The sequence below is a fragment of the Dermacentor albipictus genome, chromosome 1 (assembly GCF_038994185.2).
Source record: "Dermacentor albipictus isolate Rhodes 1998 colony chromosome 1, USDA_Dalb.pri_finalv2, whole genome shotgun sequence".
NCBI lineage: Eukaryota > Metazoa > Arthropoda > Arachnida > Ixodida > Ixodidae > Dermacentor > Dermacentor albipictus.
The window spans coordinates 310,946,129-310,957,808 of record NC_091821.1 but is presented as its reverse complement, the minus strand read 5'-3'; the positions used below and the strand labels follow the sequence as shown (position 1 = coordinate 310,957,808).

Below are 11,680 nucleotides of genomic sequence, written 5' to 3'. Positions count from 1 at the left end.
AAGGTTCTTCGCAGCGACATGTGTATGAAAGACTTCCCGAACCAACAGGTGCTCAGTTTCTTCGAGAAGCACTTGGACAGCAGGGACGATAATATTCGCGGCAAGGCGATGGCTGGTGCCCTTCTCATGGACTACTACTTCAAGGCGGTGTCGCCGAAACCGAAACAGGACATAGAAGATGAATAGCTGCGTATGTAGTAGACGCATTAGAGATGCTGGATGGTTAGTGCCCCTGTACAAGCTGAACGGCACGCTACTCCTTTGTCGCTGAGTTGACTACGCGAAAGTGTAGTTATACGGGCTGGACTACAGATTACCTAAAAATTATTTTCTACAAAAGATTATGTGATGGTAGCTATCCAGTTTCAAAACTGCTGTGCGTCAGACAGGATGTGGCTAAACATATCAAATAAACCGTAAATTTTGTTATTACTAAGCTTTTGAATTAGGTCAGGGCACTTGCGTGTACTGACCCTATATAGTAATATTTAATATTTCTTTGGTAGAGTTTGTTTCTTGCAAAGCAAATCAGTTTGTCACCGTCAATAATGTCAAAACCGAAATTGTATTTTCTGTAATTCTTAATAAGGTCATCTATATGCATTTTACAGACAAATCACGTAGGACAAAATTAGCTGAAAAAATTTACTTCCAGTAGCCGTAAGGTTAAATCTTGTTTTCCTTTCTTTTTCGTTTTGCGCACGCCATTACACACATAGTTCAGCGGTTCAGCTTCCGGATCCGTTTATTAGTACGCCAGTACGCGAGTATGGAAATGGAGTACGCAGTGGTGTAGATAGTTCGTTGCTTGCATCTTTAACGGCTGTTTTTAGTTATTTATTTTCAGCAATGGCCTGTTTTCTTATGAATTGTTTGCACTTTCCTTGTTGTCCATGAGCTGCTTACCTCGCTACCTTTGTGAAGTGCTTTCTTGTGAGAACTTGGCAAGTCCAGTCTGACGACGTATCTGAAACACGTATGTACGATTCCTCTGATGCTGTATTCGACGTGTTGTGCATATGAGCGTTTTTCCGTTTGTCACACGTGAACGCTGAGTAATAGTAAGGGCGATTTAGGCTCTTTCTGTCTCATTTATTAGAATGTACTCTAGTATTGCTTAGAGTACGAAGTGCTTGCATATCTCACTCTGCCATCGTCAAACATCATGTGTCGCGTTTCTGTTGTCACCATTATGATGCCCGCGGTCCGTTGGGTAAATAGCAAAGTTCAGTCGTCTTACGTGTTGCACAAAATAATATGCATATGTTTGTAAGCATGATCGCGGGATCAGCATCTTGAATGTTGCCTAGGTACACTGTAGCAGGTGATACCAAAATTCGTCAGATTCGTTTTGCGTAAACGATGCATGCAAGTCGAACCGCATCATAGTGTTTACTCAAACGGAGCCAAGGTATTCATAAGCGTTCGTAAAGATTATACTTGTTATGCATGTAACCAAGTTGGCAAATTCAAAGTGTGAGAAAGGTGCAGACGGAAATCCGCGCTAATGTTCCAGCTGTATCGAGCTTGTAGAGCGCAGTAATAAAGCCAGAATTCTGTACTGTATCGCACTGCATCAATGAACTTGTGGGCCTTGCTACAATTCTAGCTATGGCGAGCGTGGATTCAGTCAGATGTGAATGCTAGGCTACTTGTATAATTTACTGAGCATGGGCGTGTTTAGGACTTCTGAGCATATGAGCTCTCCATCTAACGCTGTCTTAATTTCTAAGCGTTTTATTTGCACTCCCCTCATTAATCACACTTATGCTGTATATGTACACGTCGTAAACGTTTTAGTAGGTAAACAAAATTAAAAAAAAAATAAAGACAGGCATCAGGAACGCAGAACAAAAAGGAACTTTGAGGTAAGTCATACTCTAAAACGAGAAAACAGCACAACTTGGACTTGGACAGAATTTTTGAATCGTGCTTAGCTTGCTTGTAAATAGTAACCACTATTAACTTTGGGAGGTGTGCATTTATTTTCTGGTGTTAATTTGTGGGGCTCCATAGACACAAGTCCAAAGGAAAACCTATTCAGATGCTTCAAAGTGAGCTATGATCCTAATTTAAGCGGTTTATGAAGGATAATGCTTGTAAACAGAGCAGGTTAAATCCCATCTATGCAGAATATTTAGCAAGCCCCTGCCCCAAATATACCCAAGACATTGCACCGTGTTATTGCTGCATCATTGTGCTGTTTGATCAACTATTTCCCGCATTTTGTTTCAGATGGTGCATTTGCAAAAAAACAGGTAATTGTGTTGTTTCTGTTTGCATAACTCACAATTGTTTGTGAATTTGGTGTCGTTAAGTTCAGGTGTGTTTTAAGGCCTGGGCTTGCGAATGAGAGATACTGCAAGCAGAAAATTGCATTTGTTGACATATTGCAGTTTTACTTGTTTCATATGGCAAGGTATAAATAACCATTGAAATAGAAATACCTTCAACTTTCAACTCCCTATCTAAAGATATTTTTGTCAGTGCTTCAGTAAAGCATGTAGTATCGTTGCCTGGTGGGATAGGACATTTAATTCAGTTTTTCATGTGAGCAGGCCTTGTAGAGAGAAAGCTCTAGTGAAATTCAAAAAATTATGCTGGTGTGTATGTAGCTGCCTACGTGCTACCAAACATAGAGAAAGGAATTGAGACAGAAAAGATTTAAGGAGGATGGGAAAAGGGGAAAAGAAAAACCTTCACAAATTTATGTCAGTCTTGGTAGCTTGTATATCCAAGACAGTGAAACTGTATAAGGGAATTTTTGCACCTTTCGGAAGTTGTTTGTGTTTATTTTGTCCATGTGCCACTGCCGAAAATATGCCCAAGACATTGCAAACGATTTACTGTGTCTGGTGCAACTCTTTTGCCATACCCAACCCTTTTTATATACTTCACTATATCCAAGCTCTGTACAGAAACCTGTGTTTTTTCCGCAAGTTGAGAAAAGAAAAAAGCACAGCATGAACATGCTCATTAAAACAAGCTAATATTGATCTTAGCCAAGAGGACCCGACGTGATGCTTGCAATATATTTTTCAATTTCGGCACGTTGTAGCTGATGTTCAGTCTGGAGCTCTTGAAACACGGTATGAGAAACTAAAATTAATATTACTGCCCAAGATTAATCGTGCAATGAAGTTGTCCTTTTGAGTGAGGTACACGCGAGGTAACATTTATTTTATAACTCTTAAAAATCATGTTTCAAAGCAAATTCGGGGCTTCGGCACAGGATGTGTTGCTTGCTGTTCTTTGATTGGCATTTGATGCTGACCATGCTCTCACATGCTGCTGCCGACCTTCGCCACTGTCACCTGTTACTGCTGCCACATGAAAATCATTGTGGAACTACCCATAACAGCTTCATTGTAAAAGGCAAGAAAATATATGATTGTGGGATTTGTATGAGAGGTAAAGGCGATGATGCTGATGTCAATTAGGCCAGTGCAGAGTATTATGCAGAGTATTACCTGTACCAGTGAATTTGCTTGCCTTGGTTTCAAAATGCTCCTGCTCGTGCAGCTTGAGCTTTCTGAGCATGGCTTTTGTGTTTTTTGTGGCATCTTGCAGGTGATGGACTGACCAAGGTTTGGTGTGAAGATGTCTATGCAGGTTGCCAACATATCCCCAGGGGGGGCAGGGAGCATACCCCTGGGGAGGCTCATTGACTTCATCTTGCAAAGAACTTATCATGAACTCACCGTGCTTGCCGAGCTGTGAGTATGTTGTGACTAGTTTATTTCAGAGTACCCTAAAGGCCCTCTTGTGAGTTTACTACATTGGGTAGAGTAAATGAAAAACACTTGTACTAACAATTAAGACAACACCACAGAGCATGGACATTTAGATTGAATGAGTAAAGAAAGAGTAGGTGGTGGTAATATACATAATACTATTAGACAAGGGCAGTTTTTTATAGGTCAATGAAAAAAAAACAGTAGTCATAACCAAAAAGAGCTGTGGCTTTGTCAAACAATGCTAGTGATAACCGTCCTGCAAATGATCATATAAAAAGAAAGAAACAATGCGTTTTGGTTTACAAGAGTAAAAGGGGATGACAGGGATCAGTTTCAGTGAGTATGTTTGATTCTTATGGCAGGTTTTTCCATTATGCTGTTTGGGAAATGAAAGACTAGTCGAAATGGCACGAGCAGGACATTTGCATGTGTGATCGCATTGGATGAAGATTATTGAGGAGCTTTTAAAGAAGTTGTCATAAAGTGATGAGTGATAACAAAGTTTGTAAAATAGTGCTAGATGACTGGTTGTTAGAAGTAGTTGTTCGCCAAAATAACTTTACATTCCAAGTTACAAGAAAGACACAAACCAGTGCTACATTTCAACTACATGTTACACTTGTTCTATAAATATAGGAAGAATTATGGCTATTTAATAACATTGTCTCAATTCTTGATACTATGTTCTATTTTCTCTAAGGGCCACATGTATTCTCAAAAGATCCTTAGGAGGAATTTAGTTTAACCTTTCAGATGCCCCTCATCATTTGTTGCAAAAAAAAAGATATTTTTGAGAACAAGCCACCTAAGTAGGCCTTTGGGACAATAAATAGGTCAGGCAAACAAGAAACTACCATTGTTTGTTTTTTACAGGTATCTACACAGTTGTGTACAAAGCCTCATGTTGTCACAAAGTTCAGCAATGTCTTTCAGGCATGGAAACGGTAAACGCAATTGCGGTCTTTTGTCAGGCAGAACGGCACATCTACGATTGGCCTCTTCCTCCCATTAATTTGTGGTTCTGAGCTGGATTTGCTTCTGGCAGGATCACAAGCTTCTGGCCATGGTCTTCTTCTTTTATTTGGAGGTCATGTTCACATTCACATGTTTTGTTGGAATGCTGTAGGTATTTGTTGCTTCAGAAAATGACTTTGAAGATCAACTCAGGCGTGTCCCCCCAAAAGTGTGTGGCGTCAGGATGTCCTCTGCATTCAAGATGCTTTTCGGGCTGTCCACTGAGTGGTGTTAGGGGGAAAGAGAAAAGGCAATTTCTTTAGTTGAAAATTCTTTTACAATTTTTCACAGTACCACAGGGACCTGGAAATAGCACATCTTATGCACCCTCTTTATCTGTGTATTCAATGCAAGCAGAACTGACGAACTCAACTCTGGCAACATCATTCTCATCTTCATCAGTTGAGTCTATGACTGAGACCATTTTTCCATGCATGTTTTCCCTGGAGCATGCCTGCAAATTGCTTTTTTGCACCGTCAGGTTTCTTCTCAAAACGGAAGAAAAATGCTGTGAAATTACGTTTGCAGCGATATACGAGCAGTTCACTAACTAGCAGAGTCAAGCCCTACTCCTTGCTTCACACAGAGCATTCCAAACGCGTCCGCCATGACGCTTTGTACGAATTTGGGAATATTCACAAATTTCCATGCTGAGAAAACACCGGCGCACACTGGCATTGCAGTTTGATCTTGAGACACTCTATCGTTGTATCAGTGGCTAATTTTTTGAAAGCTGTAGACAGTGCTAAAAAGGCAGAAAAAATAAAAACAACTAGAAAGCTAGCCTACCTGTAGACAGCAAAGCGTGTGCTGCCATGCTGAGTATATATTGCGCATTAGTTTTAGCTTTGCCCCCCATATGGCGCTGTAAACCCCACAGTTAGAAGGCAAGAAGTGGGAAATTCAGCTGCTTTTTCGAAATTGGCAGCACCTACAGCACACTCAGAGTAAAGGTGTGACTTCACAGTGTACACAGTTGTGTACATAGCATCTGAGAGGGTTAAAGAGGTAATCTTCGAAGTCCTAATATTTATGAAATTTTTGGTATTCCTTGTAGTATGACAATTTCTCTGCGATGACTATTTGTCCTGTAGAACGCACAAATGCCTTGATGTCTCCAGTAAATAGTTATGGTTGGCAGGCAGCCACAATTAGCGGCAGTGTGGGGTGACTGGCTCAAGGGCTTTGGCTTGGTTCGAGCACATAAAAAATTTGGTTGGGCTAAGCTGGTGAGCAAAAAACATTTGTTTTTATATTATGTGGCACACTGTTATCATTCTTTTGTGTTTGTGACATTCCCATTTCATTGCATGTGATCAGTACACAGTTTTTGCAATAACTTGTTTTTGACAATAGTACTCTAGTGTTTAGCTGTATCTACTTTTGTCAACTGCGTTGTATTCTTCATGGTTTTACTGCTTAAACTTTTTGTTTATATTCTGCTTTTACCTGTCACCCACTTCTCTGTAGCCTTATTGATGTCACTCTTAGTCCTGCAGCCTCACTCATGCACTTTTATGGAGTTCATAGTTCAACTACTCATAGTTTTGCTTTCATTATTTACTAGGCTTCCTCGCAAGACAGACGTGGAACGAAAGATTGAGATTGTGCAGTTTGCCAGCAGCACACGGCAGCTATTTGTCCGGCTGCTTGCACTTGTTAAATGGGCAGCAAGCGCAGCCAAAGTGGAAAAATGTGCTGTAAGTGTCCCTTGCACTGTTGATGAATTCCAAAAGATTCCTTTCCACATGACAAAGTGCTAACACATACTTTTGAGGCAGTAGGAACTCTACTACACGCTTCTCAATGTAAAAGGATTACACTTAGCAGGTATGAAGATTAGGATACACTTTTATTTTTAAAGGTATTTTAATTTGATACTACATTTCGTCTCAACATGCCAAACCTGGCTTCATTGACATTGTTATTATAACATCATGACATCATCATCATTATTATAACCACCGTTTTTAGATTTGTTTCAGTTTACAAGCCCCCCCCCTGAGCAGCGCATGAGCATGCGGCCCCTTTTTTTTCCACTCACAATGTGGTGCTGCTGTTGCTGTCAGCCCGGAAAGCACACGCATGGCAGCCATTGCAGCTAGATATCATTCGCTGCCATAATAGAAATAAAAAGTAGACATCTTTTTCTTCTTTTTTTTTTTGAGCTGTGAGGTGAAACCTTCGGTATCAGGGTTAACAATTTGGCATCGGCTTTGAGGCTTAGATAAAGAGCAGGTTGAAGCAACATTGCGAAAAACTTTGATTTTTTACTGGCTTCGTCCTTTATTTAAAACATTGCATTTGTGACATTTCTTCTAGACATTGTAGTGTTTGTTGGCATTGTGCTGTCTATGTTTCTTGTGAAAAAGGCATGAAACAACTATGAAAAGTTAGAAAAAGTAATCTTCAGTTCTGTTTTGAGACCACAGTTGCAAAATTCCACTCTCGGCTATGGACACATGGAAGACAGCTGAGGCATGGACATTTTACATGTTCACTTTGATGATGCTTATTTCAGTGCACAAAAACTTAGCGTGGTCGCACTTGATCAGAAACGTGGAAGAAATGGCTACGGAAGATTACTTTCCTTATTTGCAGTGGTAACTTTCTCACTGTTGGAGCTGGTGATTCACATCTCTCGTGTAGAAGTACATGCGTGTAACTATAACAAAATTCAGCATCTGGCATGTAAAATCGGCCATATGCTTCGCACATCCGAGCAGAGCAAGGTTTCTCTATTTTAGCCCGTTTAACACCTCCCAAAAAACATACCCGTAAACGGGACTCCATTAAAAAGAACTGAACTGAAAAGAACTGCTTTGTTTCAAACATTTGTAAAGTCCAACATCATGAGTAGGATGCTTAAGCATCCTTGCTTGAAGTTCCTTAAGCACACAAACAAGCATGTGTGCAAAACCACTTTCGCCGCTTTGGGGGGGGGGGGGAGGACGACAATCGTAATGATGAGTCTGGGCGGTTGGGCAAGCAGCGGGGCAAGTGGCACCACACAGCAGTATGTGGGAAGACAGCACTCTGTGCCATCGCTTTAAACTGAAACTAATCTAAAGCAATCATGACGTCATGGCACAGCAAAATTTCCCGATTTTGTGTAGTAATAAGGCCAGGCATGATGACAACGCTCATAACAAAATAAATGAGAGTGCTGGTGGCATTTCTTTTGGCTGCGCTTACACGTGACAGCTGCAGGGATTACAGAAATGGAATGCATCTCGTATGCAGGAAACAAAACTGGTTCGAGTAAACACAAATTTTTAGTATATCACTTAGGGCAAAAAACAAAACAAAAGACATTGCCTTTTACAAATAACTGTAAGAGATAATGCTGTAGTTCTTTTTTCTCACACTACTTGCAGTATCATGTGAACGTAAAATCTCACATTACATATCCAACCAGTTATCATGTGCTGCACATTGACATCATGACTGTTGGACAAAGTGCACTAAATTGCTGCATCTCGATAACATTATTGTTGCTGCCTAACGAGCTTTCTCGGAAGCATTGCAGGGTCCCGTTGAGTGAAAATAATAATAATAAAAATAATAAATAAATAAAGGCCGGAAATGCCAAGTCAGCACTTTAAAACTTTGAAGCTCTTAAATTATAATGGGATGCTTAAGCGAGAGAAATCGGGATTCTGGCGTCATGTGTATGTGTCCAGCAAAAAGCATTTCTAACTTATCGAAATAACAGTCGTCATTAGAAGTTACCAGTGAGGTATGCAGGTACACAACTGACAGTCATCTTTGCACTGCCAATTGCTTTACTTTCCTAGTAAAGGGATGTACAGTGGGGATATAAGGGCATTCTTTTGGCACTAGATTCTGTTGTATTGTTTCATATAAAGCCTTGAAATGTCTCTGTGCTAGTGTGGCCACTGGTGGAAAGCTTTGTAAACCCTGAGCCTCATTAAGCAAGGCTTTACTAAGCTTAGGTATAAGATTCTTAATTGAACATTGTGCTAGACAATATTGTAATTTCTCATGTCTACATTTATTTAAGGCACAAAGTTTTTTTTGTTTCCATGATTTTCGCGTTTGACATTTGTGGGCTGTATGCAAACACCAGATGGACAGATACAGTCTTCAATGCCTCTAACAGCTAAGAAACTGCCTCTGCTTTCCACCACTGATTTCTGATGTTGTATCAGCTTGCCTTCACTGTGTTTTCACTGATAATAAAAGCTATGGCTGTAAAAGTTCTGACAATCTTTGCTACTTGAAAAATTACACCGAGGAAAGTGTGGTACATTTGAAAGCTCAAAATATCTATAATATTGTGAGAAAATATTTTTAATGTATCGTAGCTGGTTCTGTTGATATAGTACAAATATGTGGCAACTTGCTTTTTGTGTGTTTAACACTAAAGCAATTACTGTGCTTAATAATTTTACATGTACTTGTAAACATACTAATAGGTGCTATTCTCATATTCACTTATCTTTATTGAATGTTTCAATTCCGTACTTTCAGTTCCTCCACACAGCCTTGTATATTTTTGTTCAGGAATGCAATTGCTAAATTTTCACCTCAGTTTAGGATGACTACAGTAAATCTTACCAAAGTCTTTAGCATTAAAATAAGAAAGGTTTCTATGCGTGTACTTCGTGCCTGTTAACTAAACGGTGCGGTGAGCATCTACTACTTTGCTTTACGACCCCTGCAAGCAGTGATGTGCAATATGTGAGGCCAGCTCCACATGTAATGTATCAGTATATCTGAGTGCACTTGAGTCACACCGGCCTGTACACTCCAATTCTGTGATGCCTTATTTTCTATTCCTGTCTCTGAAGAACATTGTAGGATTTTTGGACAAGCAGAACATGCTGTTTGTGGAGATGGCCGATATTCTGGCCATGATGGCAAGAGAGACACTTGTGCAAGCAAGGTGGGTGTTCCACATACAGCTGGGATTGCTTATGGGTTGTTTGAGTGTGTTGCCAACATTACTCTTTGTCGCATGTATTTTGGCTGAACCAATCATCATGTCAAAGGCTCAGATCTGACGCAGCAATTTCATGTCGTTGGTGATAGTTTCATGCTATCTGCTCTAGTTAATGGTCATCATTAACAGCTGTGTTGGCTGTTTATGGGGCATGACTGTACAGTTGTGAAATTGTAGGAGAAACTTGAAGATCAAAACTGTTTGCATGGTATATCAACTATAGTACTTTTTTTTGGACAGCTGATCAGGGCTCAACAGCAGCGTTTGTGCTGTGAAAATGTGCAGTTCTCTTATTCATAGGCTGCTGTTACTGGCAGTCATTTTGGTATACATACAACTGTCCGTCACTGATTAATCTTTGTTTGCTTTCTATGCAGGTTGCCTAGCTTTCACATACCATGTGCTGTAGAGGTTCTAACCTTGGGCACATACTCCAGGCTTCCCACATGCATTCGGGTATGTGCCATGTCATATCACAGGGACAGCCCTGTGCGGCTTGCGGTTAAATGGTTTTCCGGATGTTTATTGGAAAAAGCACCTATGAGTAATGAACCCAGTGAGAGTTGCTTGCATTAATGCTTTTTAGGTTTGCTAGTTGTGGTTTATTGTTCTGCAAGAGCTGCAGTGGTATGTTTGGGATAGCAATAAAGAATAATATACAGGGTCTGTCCCAAAACTTCCCGGAATTTTTTTTTAATGAATAATTTATTCAATATCAGTTTACAGTCTTCTCAGAACTTTTCAAAGTATGCTCCCCTGCTTTAATGCACCGTTACGAACGCTTTACCCAATCATTGAAGGTGCCCTGGAAACCGTCAACGGGAACATCCTTCAGTGAGGTTATCGCAGCTGCTTTTACAGTCTCCACTGTCCCATGCCAAGTTCCTTTTAGGGTTCTTTTGATCCTCGGGAACAAAAAGAAGTCTGGTGGTGCCAGATCAGGACTGTACGGCAGCTGGGGCAGCGTTGCCACACCCATTTTGGCCAGCAACTCTGAGCCAATGAGCGCCGTGTGGCTTGACATGTTGTCATGGTGCAAGATCTAATTGTTGCAAATTTCTTTTCAGATGCTTTGAACCCTGGTGCGCAACCATTTGAGCTCTTCACAGTAAAACTCCTTGTTGACTGTTTGTCCCTGTGGCACAAATTCACTGAACCACACCTTTTCTGTCAAAAAGCACAATGAGCATTGCCTTGATTCGCGATTTGCTCAAACTTGCTTTTTTCGGGCGAGGAGACTTCGTGGTGTGCCACTCACTGCTGTTACGCTTTCATTCGGGATCGTACCTAAAAATCCATGTCTCGTCCCCTGTGATTACTCTGTCCAAAAATTCTGGGTCCATTTAATAGCGTTCATGCAATTCTTGGCACTTCAACAAACGCTCTTCCTTCATCTCACTCGTCTGGACTTTTGGCACCATTTCTGCGCAGGCTTTCCTCATTTGAAGATCCTCCATTAAAATGCGATGAACAATTGTTATGGGTATTCCACACTGCTCTGCAATCCTCTGATCTTAATCACCGGTTCCTGTCCAAAACTTGATGCACTTTTTGCACCTAGTCGTCCGTTTGTGATGTTGATGGGAGTCCCGAGCAGTCGTCATCGTTGACAGACTCCTGACTTCATGGAACCTCTTGTGCCACATGAAAGTTTGGCTTTGTTTCATCGTGTCATCACCGTAGGCTTTCTGAAGCATTTCCAGCATCTCCGCCCAGTTTTTATCCAGTTTCACACAAAACGTGATTGCAAATGTTGCTCCAAAAACTGGCCCATTGTTTTTCTCGGCAAGGGTGCAGTAGATACCTCTGTGGGGGGTGTGACCTGCCTCAACAACTGCCTGCAGGCAACTGAGACTGGTCTTGTTTCGAAGCTTAGATCCCTCACTAACTTCTCTGCCTGAAGCCCCGCCCTGCCAGGCGGCGTTGCCGACTGCAAAAATCATTCCGGGAAGTTTTGGGACAG

The 11,680-nt window shown here is 41.0% G+C and overlaps 1 protein-coding gene across 2 annotated transcripts in view; it reads left to right on the top strand.

Moving 5' to 3' along the window:
* Positions 1 to 581: 581 nt before the first annotated feature.
* Positions 582 to 11,680, top strand: part of MED14 (mediator complex subunit 14) — a 131,349-nt gene continuing 120,250 nt past the window's right edge. The window contains exons 1-6 of one of the 2 annotated variants that reach the window (XM_065438636.2): positions 582 to 976; positions 2,236 to 2,258; positions 3,571 to 3,716; positions 6,319 to 6,451; positions 9,566 to 9,660; positions 10,095 to 10,173. In XM_065438636.2, the coding sequence (XP_065294708.2) occupies positions 3,601 to 3,716; positions 6,319 to 6,451; positions 9,566 to 9,660; positions 10,095 to 10,173 (423 nt within the window). In that variant the 5' untranslated portion in view covers positions 582 to 976; positions 2,236 to 2,258; positions 3,571 to 3,600. The remainder of the gene's footprint in view (positions 977 to 2,235; positions 2,259 to 3,570; positions 3,717 to 6,318; positions 6,452 to 9,565; positions 9,661 to 10,094; positions 10,174 to 11,680) is intronic. The other variant, XM_065438637.2, reaches the window with a different exon arrangement.